The following is an 11,431-nucleotide window of genomic DNA, read 5'->3' on the forward strand; positions in this document are numbered from 1 at the left end:
TAGCGCTTGAAAGAGCTTACAGGAGATTCAACTGAAAATGAACACAAAAACGAGTGCAATCATTTTCAGAGAAACGGCACAACGACGTGACACAAGAGTAAATGTCTTCAATATTATAGATTGAAGGCTTATGTGTTAGCTAGAATGAAGTGTTAGTTAAAGTGTAAAAGAGGACAGTTTCTTAATCACCCCAAAAACAGAGAAGCTGTCAGTCAAGAGTGTTACTAGAAAGCTCATGCATCTTCGTTGGCCGTGACATTGGAAAGTTTGAACCTTTCCTCCTCCGTCCTCTGCTCCTCTTGCACTTCTCCTTCAAGATGGTATCCAATCATCAGCTGGTACATCAACAAACCCACCACAGCACCCAAGAATGGGGCACAAAGAGGCACAATGCACCAGTAGGTGTTTGCTCTGTGGGGAAGTTGAAAAGTTGGACTGTTACAGTTTCTGTGGCTATTTCGAGGATTAGAGTTATGCATAATTAAGAGCACTTGTCTGTTCTCGTGGATTTGTTCCAAGTATTGTTGCAATTCAAAGTATGCATCTGCGTTCAGGGTAGGAACTTATGTGCACCTGGGACAGCTAGGTATCCCATGCCGTGTTGAACTTGTCAAATTCAAACTACCAAGCACACAAGCCCGAACATTGCATATTTGAAACTTATGAAAGCCCCAGCTGATTCCTAGACTTCGCCTGCCTGCCTCTGCTCCACTCACACTTCATCTATTTAGACTATTTTTGAATTAGCCTGGAGCTACCCAAGAAGGCAGCTGCAGGAGACACCACACTGAGCTTCAAAATTGCTCTTTGGGAAACCTATGGCTGTTGTCATGGAGGGTTCATTCCTCTTTATATCAAGTCAATGATTTTAATATGCTTAAAGGTCCCCATGGCACAGATTTTGTGCCATGACGTTAAGTTTTTCCATCTCAGTAAGTACCGTAAAGGCAGCTGCTTCAGGGTTACATCAGGCTGGGCTTCAGGAAAATGTCAAATAAACCCTACGTTTCTGACTGAAAGTATGGTTGGGGATACACCGATCAGGCATAACATTATGACCAGGTGAAATAAATAACATTGACTATCTTGTGACAATACAGTGTTCTGCTGCTTTGGACCTGACATTCATGTGGGTGGTACATGTCTAGACCAGACCAGGCACCCAACCCCAATGACACTCCTTGACGGCAGCAGCCATCCCCAGCAGGATGCAGCCTGACACAGGCACACACACAAAAACACTCTAGGGACAACTAAAAAAAAAAACATGAAGAACAGCACAAGGTGTTGACCTGGCCTCCAAATTCACTAGATCCCAAACTGATCAAGTATCTCTGGGATGTCCATTCTCTGATGAGTCACAACAGTTTTGTTCATAATGTTATGTCTGATCGGCCTCTCTATTTTCCTGTCTCTGTTTTCCAACTAAATGGAAGTGCAAAACTTAATGAAATCCCCCAAAACGTTTCCATTTTCCGGGCACCCAAGTGTAACGTCACTTCATGCCAATTGCTGCTACACTCACGTGAAAACTTCTCCGCCCCAGCCCGCCAAAGCCGTGAAGATGCGCGGTCCTAAGTCCCTGGCCGGGTTGACAGCGTAGCCAGAGTTGAAGCCCATTGACATTCCGATGACCAAGACAACAAACCCGACCGTGAAGGCTTCCAGACCTCGAGGGACGGGGTTGTTGCGTGGATCAACTATGGCCAGGACGCACACGATCAGTGCAGCTGTTCCTATGATCTGAGATACGGAACAACAAAATGTCTGTGTTGTGATGTTTGAATGTTTGATCTTTAGTTCTTTTAAAGAAAAAAGACAGTACCAAGTAAAAATAGTCATCGAAAAGCACATTTATATTTCACCTTGGAGAACATTGTTAATTTGTGATTTATGTTTGGTGTGTTAGAGCTGTTACTGTTCTGTGAAAGTCGGAGAGAATAAAGAACGTCTTGGCAATCCCCGAGTTCAGACCGAGTATAAAAACAGCCAATCATGGCAACTTTTTTCATCAGAAACAGCAGATCACAGAACTTTCACTGACCGCTGATGTATTCTGACATCAATGGATGGAGGGAAACGCTTCGGGGAGAGCTCGGCTGAAGTGATTGTTCAATTTGCGTGGTTACATCACGAGGCCTGGACAACAAGCAGCTTCACAGCATATGCACACATGCTGGATATGGCAGAGATCACGCTGCATACTGTGACATATCAGTATCTACATTAGTGTAGCAGCAGCGGAGGAGCTCTCTGGTGACCACCTTGGCCGGCGAGGGCAGCGCAGGGATGATGCAACCTGGCTGCAAAGAGCTTGAAAAGTTGAACCCAGCGTAAAGTACTGTAGCTTTTGTGAAACTGCAGACACCTGCATAGAGGATGTTCATCTGAGTGAAAATGCAGGTGTTGATCTGGAAACGTTACTCCATATTAAACATATGGATGTGTTTCTCTGGGGGAAGAACCCGCCAGTCCAATTTTTCTCAATGTTCTTCCTTTTTCTTGCACACATCTCTCTTCCTCTTACACTGACCACCTGCCGTTTTTGTTTTGAGCTCCAGCTCCTGCCTGCTTTTATTTCCTCTACTGCTTGCCGCACTGCCGCCTTTCTCTCCATCCGGTCTGCGACTTTGTCTGATTAGGAAATGGTCCATTTTAATTGCTGGGGTGTTCTACATAATGGCTTGCCTGAGACCACGGAATAGCCAGCTAACAATGCCAACTACTAGATGAGTGAGCAGTGTTGGCAGATTGAATGTTTCCCTTTTAATTCAGTGGCACTGTTTAGGAATTTAGTGAAATATAAAAGAAAAGGTTGCGTGCTTATAGGTTGCACTGAATTATCACACTGCATTTGTTTATTTACCCACCCGGCAGCGTTTCAGCCACATCTCCACCCAACGACATGGGATAGCTCACGTGTTTGCAGTCTGCACCTCCGACTTGTGTATTGTAGCTGTTTTGAGCATTGTAGGGATTATGAGTATTGGATGCGTTACCGTATAATTATTATCTGCCCTGTGAGCTTCTGATTAAAGCCTGGCAACCTCCATCCGGCGCTCGAGCTGTGCAGAGAGCAACACTGCTCAAGCATATAGCCGTTAATGGTTTCCCAACCATTTGGAGTAGAGCATTTGATTTGTGAAATCATGTGGAAGTGCTGAGCATGTGTTACAGTGACGCAAAGCATCTATATATGTCTAAGATTGTTTTCTTTTTTACTTGCAAACTGAGGCATAGGTCTGCAGATAGTGGACTCTGTTGTAAAATAATTGTGAAGGACTGTTGCAGGACGGTTGCAGAGTAGAAATATTTGTCATTGTTACCTGATCAAAGAATCCGTTAACCAGCGTGAGATGTTTCGCTGGGTACGTGGCAAAAATCCCAGCCGTGGCATTCTTCCCCACCACAATCAGCTGCCCGTGACCGAAGTCCCACAATGCATCTAGTGAGAATATGTGTAAATCACTTTATTTATGTATTAATTTTTTTAAATAGCACGCTTGTTTAAACAGTTTACATCCACCTTTGTGCTTTGTTAATCTTTCCCTGGACTGCAGGCCATTTATTAGGGGATGAAATGTTCTTAAAGGCTGCCATGCTGAAATACAGATTATATTGAAAGTTATTATAACTTAAGTTAGTGAACTAGACCACACCCATGTCATTCCTGAGATGTAACCCCTCCCTGAGTCTTAATCCCTGGGTTCCTCCGCCATCATCCGTCTACACATTCTGCCCCCTTCATGTCTTCCCTTCAACCCCTTTTCATCCCATCCCCTCAACCTCTTTTCATCATTTTTCATCCCATCCCCTCAACCTCTTTTCAGCATTTTTCATCCCATTCTGTTGATCCCGTTTCATCCCATCCCCTCAACTGCTTTTCATCCTTTTGCATCCCATCCTGTCGACCCCATTTCATCCAGTCCCCTCGACCCCTTTTCATCCCATCCCCTTATTCCCTTATTACTAACCTGCATGTTTCAGTTGACCCCTACTCTAAAACCTTTGTTATTTCTGTTATTATTATTTTTTTGGTATCATACCTCCTACAATGGCTCCTACAATGGAACAATGAATGGTTACTGCATGAACACAAGCGTTAGTCACTGCAACATGAAATAACAGCACAGTCATACAAAGGGTGTAAAGAAAACTATCACACATACAGAGGAAGTCATGCAAATGACACAAAGCTTCACAGTGCATATTAACAAACCCCATGAATGCATGTGCTAACACCTATGTGCCTTACTGAGATCACAACTTGCTCTCCATTGTCAGTCTAGGCATGCCAGGTATGCACAATGGATTTTTGCAACGGAGGCTAATTTGCTGGTACAATTTGAACGCATTAATAAAGGTGTATAGATTATTTTTAGCTATGCTCGTGGCATGGCTCTAGGGTGGAGCTGCCAATCAGCCTGTCAGTCCGAGACTTTGGTCCAGACCAAAATACCTCAACAACTATTGGAAGGAATGCCATTAAATGTTCATACCATGCAACAACTGAATTAAAGCAATCCCTCAGCTTTGTGTCGTTGCCACATAATAACATTATTTGTCTCATTTTAACTAAAAAGTTATCCACTAATGTAGTAATATGTACCAGCATATTTATTTTTAGCCTTTAGCAATTATAGCTCCCATGAGGATTTTTTTGGAGAGAGGAGAGAAGTGACTAATTGATGCCTCGTGCAAGAGATTCTGCAGAAGAAAGCTACCAGCTGAAGGGCATTTGTAAAGAACGCCACAAAAAAGGCGCCAGTGTATAATCCCTGACTACTGTACATTTACAAATTGTTCTGATAAGAGATTTGAACTTCACTGTTTACATAGCCCAAAATGTCAATCGGTGTAGAAAGTTCAGTTTCAGGGGGAGCTCTAGGTGCTTTGGCCTTTAAGGACCCTCTGGTGGGCCGGTTTTTGCCCTCGGGCCGTATGTTTGACACCACTGGCATAAAGCATCATTAGAAAACGAAATTCAGAGATTCAACAACCTTCTCGATTTATCTCAATATTCAAGGTGTTTATCCATAAGTTTTAAATGAATGTGATCATTCTTCTTCAGCTTCACGTACCAAAATACAAGGCAAACACAACTGCTGCACCCAGGAAGGCTCCGAGGGTCTGGAAGAGAAAGAAGAGCAGGAACTTCCTCCAAGGCTCTCTCCCGAGTAAACACATTGTGAAGGTCACCGCTGGGTTCAGGTGGCCACCTTAAAACGAGCAACATATAGAAACCTTGGTTTATTTATACATACTGTGTGTATCTACAACCAGTCTCAATGGGAATCACCCCGGAGGCTGTTTTCTGTTTTCTGCTGCAAACCCTTCTCTGAGCGAGATGGAAATCTGCTGTATGTCCACAGTCTAGGTAGCCCTGTTAGGATGGAGGGTCTCTGCGACACAAATTAAATTGCAGGGATGAAAAGTATCCTTTTTTTTAAATTATTTTCTAACCTTGAAGGGGGTAAGAAGTGCTCTGATGGCACACTCATGTGGGCGCCTCGCTAGCATTCACACCTTAATCGTGTCAGAGTTGGAGATATCTAATTATAAGAGCTTATTTTCTCAGCTCCGGTGTGCATTAGAGGGGGACAGCCTCATTATAAAGACAATGCAGAAGTGAGCTTGAGTGAACTGTGCAAGTGTTTGTACCGTGGCTGCTTTTGACAGAAGATACAGGCACCGAGAACCGACTCGCTCGCTATCCTTTCAATTACAGACCACACAGCTTCCCAGCCACGGGGCAAGAGCCTCCTCAGACTTGACGTTCTCCTGTCCACTGCTCGCTGCTCCGCTTCCGTCGCCGCCTCTAATTGTAATTCATCTCGCAAACGCATCAGTGTGGTAAATACTGCAGCTCAGATCGCTGCCAGTTTACCTTTTGCTGATATTTAGAGCCTGTCAAGCCATCAATAATAATGACTCCCTGTTACGCTGATGGAAGTTGAACAAAGGCTTAGTCTTGCGGAAACGGTTCTTTGGATGGCAGGCTCTACACGGCAGTGATTTAAATGGACTCTTGCTGAACTAAGTGTGATTTTCTCCTTTTCCCTAACTCATGTTCCTCATTCCTACACATCTCCCTTTGTCTCTTATTGTTGTCAATGATGAATAATAGTAATGATAATTCAAATAAACCACCTTTTAAACATGTTTTCTTCAAACCTGACTAACTAATACACCAATCAGGCATAACATTATGACCACCTTCCTCTCCTCATATTGTGCAGGTCTACCCTCATGCCTCCAAGTGACTCATCAGAGAATGGACATGGGCCTTCTGAGGGCGTCCTGTGGTGTCTGGCAACACAATGTTGTTAATGGGGGGCCTTTGAGGGGAGGGGCCTCTGTGGATCATCCCACAGATACTTGATCAGTTTGGGATCTAGTGAATTTGGAGGCCAGGTCAGCACCTTGTGCTGTTCTTCATATTGTTTCTAAAGCGTTTTTGTGGTTGCATCCTGCTGGGGATGGCTGCTGCCATCAAGGAGTGTCATTGCTATGGGGTGGGGGTGCCTGGTCTGGTCTAGGTTGGTGCTACATGTCTAAATTGTCACAAGATGGTCAATGTTATTCATTTCTTCTGTCAGTGGTTTTAATGTTGTGGCTGATTGGTGTACATATTTCTGTCAGTCTTCTGTCAAATCTTCAGGGAAGTTATTAATACAGTGGTGTTAAAGTGTTTGACGCAGACTGCAGTCACAGGTTTCCTCCTGTTAAAAGGAAGTGTTGCCAAGTGTTCGCTCCAGGGGGAACTGTTGGATTGTTGGGTTTCTCTCTATAATCGTTTGAGGGTTTGACCTTTCCGTGTAACAATACTAATAAAACAGCTGTTTAGAGTAACTGAACCCCACAGAGCGCCGACCCAGGCTCACAGACGCTTGATGCGATGCAACAATTGCCCCCTTGTCATTTTCTCCAGGGGTGAACTGCCTCACAACGCATTGCTGCGGGATTCCAGGTGAGGCAGGAATGGCCAGAAAATTATTAAATGCACATGAAGAAAAACATTCATTTGAAAGCAATGACACTAACGAACAAACAAGTAATGCACCAGTCTTTCTTTTACCTGACAAACTTTCCAGACTTAACAGTTTAACATCATAAGAGTTTAAAAATCCCATTATGTTGATATAGGTAGCTGTTAAATTTCACTTTAGGACAGTGTTTTAGCTGTTACCGGGGTTGACAAGATTTCTAAACAAAGGGTGACACCTGTTCAACTTGAAACAAATCTACCATGCATCCTCACCTGAGACCTGTCCACTCACTAGGATGCCCAGTGTTGCAGCAAAACCAAACGCAAAGTTGACAGTGAGGAATGTGCCATGAGAACCTCCGCTTAGCACCAGCTGAGCCACTGCACCGCAACCAAACATCTAGACGGAGGAGGACGAAGCACGTTAACACACGTCTTTAAGACTCAGATTTTTAGTATTCAGAGGATGAGCCAGATATGTGCGAGGATGTAAAATGAAAAAGTGGTTGTTTCTAGACAGACTGAAGCAGAAAACCTTCAAAGAGAATAACAAAGAGTCAGGGTGTGTCTCTCTGACCTCGGGGGTCATGTGTATATTATGGGTGGGCTTTTCACCGAGGCCGACAACAATCTGACCCCACCGAGGAGAACCTGGCTGCAGCGGAGCGAAAGGTCTCGCGGAATTAACAGATCAGTCACAGAATAACAAATGGCCCGGCGTTTCACTGTAGGTGACCTTTACTGATATTTTGTTGTCCATGGGTTACCAGAGGGAAAACATTTTTGTTTCATTATGAAAGAATCTCACGGTGTCCTGGTGCGCTGAAACAGGTTCCAGCAGGGACAGATGAAGTCCTCAGTCATGGGTATGTATGAAATAACAAGATGTATGTGTTTACGGTGAGTAGTAGAAACTAGGAAATGGACACTGATGGAGGTTTAGATGCCTCATGAATGTAATTTCTTTGACCAGGTTGCTCAAGAGAGCAGCAGTTTAATGAAAAGAAAGCGGCAGAGACACTTTACCTGTTAGCACTACTGTGAAAGCTGCGGTCGGACCATTTATGCATTTACCTTCGTGCATCACTGTGGATATTTTTGTCCATTTGGGCAATTTTTTCCTTTTGATCCGGCCATTATTTCGGCTGCGTTAGTGCACAAGGCACATTTTTTTTTTAAATTCAAATTTGAGTTTTTCTAATAGGTCAATAGAACGCTGTGATTTTTTATTTTTTTTATTGCCCTCTTTAGTCATGAAGGAGAAAAATGTCCATTTCCAAATAACTACTATAAAAGCTTTACTGATTATTTATAATTTTCAGGGGGTTTTTTTCTGCATAAATCTCTTTAACAACTTCAGCCCTACTCAAAATCATTTTACGGAATTTCACCCTTTGAGTGCCAGTTTCATAACTTGATGTCACTATTCAAATTTATTCAAAAAAACCCCAACATTTTTTGTTATATATTTTTCCATAAAACAAGAGATCTATTTTTTTAATTTTTATATCAGTCTTGGATATGTCAAAGATTAGCCAACCTATTGACTTTGATGCATTATTAGTTTTTCGTGTAGCATCAGATTTAAAATTGACTCTTAAGTCATTAAGGACAAAAAAATGATCCAATACTGAATGATTATCAGCATTTTAACCCTTCAAATGCCAGCTTGATTACAATATGCTAATATTTCTAATGAAAAAACACACACAAAAAGTGAGTTATTATCCCTATAGCAAATGTTAAGGGGGTTGGGGGATGTATTTTTTTTTTTTTTTTAAATCAGTCTTGGATATGTCAAAGATCAGCCAAAATACTATAAATATTGTGTGGCATCAGATTTAAAATGTACTACCCTCTTATTTAAGTTATACATAAATAAATACATATATTGTCTGCATAAGCACGTGCAGATTTGACAAGAAGAGGAGGTCTTCGAAGAAAAATCCTCCAGCAGCTTGTTAATGTTTTATTCTGATGTGTCTACTTGCTTATATATTAAACTCTAGACAATAGTGATGTTTCTCTTTCACTGATTAGGTTACACTCCTGCTTCTGCTTTCTTCTTAGGCATGTTCACAAATGGTGCTTTAGTTTGTTTGAGTTTTGCACAGTTTCAGGGTTTGACAGCAGACATACGATGAGTTTCTATATTTTACTATTATACGTTGTACATTTTATTAAAATACGTTAAAACATATATTTTTACAATTCACCCATTTCCTAACTAGCGCAATTTAGCTAGACTGGATTCAACCAAACTGAAGCAGATCTGAAAAAAATAATAATTTAAACTTAAATCAAGATAACATCTACATCATGCTGAGCATAATTAATAATTATTCATTTATCTGATCCATTTAGCACCCTGCAGGAGTGAAGCAAAAATACTCTTTTACTCACCACCAGAATAAGGGTTCCCAGGCATTCAGCCAGGGCCTGGCGGAGGAGCACATGCCGGATGTGAAAAGTCGCTGCCAACTTCTCTAAAATCTCTCTTTGTCTCCTCATGATGCTTTTATTTTAATTTACTTTCTTGATCCAGGCTCCGTGGTCCTAACAGTGAATATGCGTCAGGGAGTGGGCATCATCTTTTAAGGGTGTCCTGTAGGGATCCCTCCCTTAGAAAGAAAAATATATATATATATTCACATGCCACTCCCTCACACATTTCCACTCATCTCCTCCTCGCAGGTTTGGGGGCTGCAGACCCCCCTGCTGTGACTCATTTTCAGCATGTGTCTCTCTACAGCAGAGCCAAATGTGAAACCAATCAATGCAAAGATGCACTTTTAAAACTAACTGTATGTGTCTAATAACATGTCTTTCTGCACCGATCAGGCATAACATTATGACCTGCCTAATATTGTGTAAGTCTCCCTTGTGCCTCCAAAAACAGTTGTGACTCATCAGAGAATGGGCCTTCTGAGGGTGTCCTGTGGTGTCTGGCAACGAGAATGTTGTTAGTGGGGGGCTGTGGGTCCTATGGTTTGAGGGGATGGGCCTCTGATACTTGATCAGTTTGGGATCTAGTGAATTTGGAGGCCAGGCCAACACCTTGTGCTGTTCTTCATGTTTTTGTGGCTGCATCCTGCTGGGGATGATGGCTGCCATCAAGGAGTGTCACTGCTATGGGGTGGGGGTGCCTGGTCTGGTATAGGTGGGTGCTACATGTCTAAGTAACATCCACATGAATGAATGCCAGGTCCAAAAGTTTCCCTGCAGAACACTGAACTGTCACAAGACGGTCAATGTTATTCACTTCTCCTGTCAGTGGTCATAATATTATGCTTGATCGGTGTATACGTAATAGTTTATCAAGCAAGGCATTTCATCATGAGGGACATAATATGACAAAGGCCATTTCCCAAACTGATCCCTCCACCAGTCACAGCCGTGGAGAGCACTCCACCTGAAGAGGCGACGTATGAATAAGCAGATGAACTGTGGGATGCACGCAGCACTCTCCTCCAGCACAAGTAGGAAACAGCAGTCTCCACGTGCACCGACGGAATAACGCTCACCGAGCTGTTAGAGCTGCGGTTCGCTGCAAGTCAACAGCGGCCATGTTGGCTTTTAACGCGATAATTAAGAGCCGGTGTGGGTTTGACATTGCATTGTTCCTGAAAAAAACGTGGCGTAGAGGGGGCTTTTCATTGTGTCCTTGTGCACGCTGATGGTTTAAACCATTGTTAATGAAAACAGCCTGAAAACAATGACAGAACACTACAACCAGGAGTTAGTGGGGAAACATTAGAGAGTGTGTGTCTGAGTTACAAAAATATATGCGGAAACTTTATTTATAGATTTCTAAGAACTCCGTTCTCCATTCTCCATTCGCAGGTATGCATGCAGGAAGGAGCTAAAGATAGAGAGCCGTTAAAGCATTAGGTAATCAGTATATCAAGATCAGTTGTGCAGGAAATCTGATTATAACAAAGGTAAGGTCTGACCTAGCTACTGACTTGTTCGTTAAAATTTAAAGCAATAAAAGCTGTACCTTATTGTATTTTTTATACACTGTTTTATTTTGCTCTCACACAGAACCACATAGGAGTTTAAACTCTCGTCATACTCACGCGTGCAAGGACAATAAAGGTGATCCTGATTCTGATTATGAGTGAGAGGAAAACACAAACAGGTGTTTGCTCAAAGATATGTTCCACCCTTGCTTTGACATTCATATACATATATGTGTGTGTGTGCATGTGTGTGTGTGTGCAGCCCTCTTCAAGGAGGCTAATGCGAGCGTTATCATTATCCGGGAGTGCTCTGTAATTAAGACGCTCACATGTTTTACTTGGTTCAGCGAATTAGCGCTATGGGAACGGCCAGAGGAGAGAATTTTGATGGTTTATCTAAGAGGTCAGTTCAAATCAGACTGAGCTGCTGTTTTGGCACGAAGCAGAAAACGCCCAGTTAACACATTTATTTACCGATCTA

At 42.6% G+C, this 11,431-nt stretch overlaps 1 protein-coding gene across 1 annotated transcript; it reads right to left on the minus strand.

Annotated features, from left to right (window-relative positions):
* Positions 1-233: 233 nt before the first annotated feature.
* Positions 234-9,499, minus strand: LOC311507307 (aquaporin-3-like; the record flags this gene model as incomplete). Its single annotated transcript, XM_084571603.1, has 6 exons — positions 234-411; positions 1,526-1,743; positions 3,327-3,445; positions 5,082-5,219; positions 7,262-7,388; positions 9,392-9,499. 6 exons carry the CDS (start codon positions 9,497-9,499, stop codon positions 234-236), a joined length of 888 nt encoding a protein of 295 aa, XP_084427729.1.
* Between the last annotated feature and the right edge of the window lie 1,932 nt (positions 9,500-11,431).

This window comes from Chelon labrosus, assembly GCF_963514085.1.
Source record: "Chelon labrosus genome assembly, chromosome: 22".
In the NCBI taxonomy this organism is placed as follows: domain Eukaryota; kingdom Metazoa; phylum Chordata; class Actinopteri; order Mugiliformes; family Mugilidae; genus Chelon; species Chelon labrosus.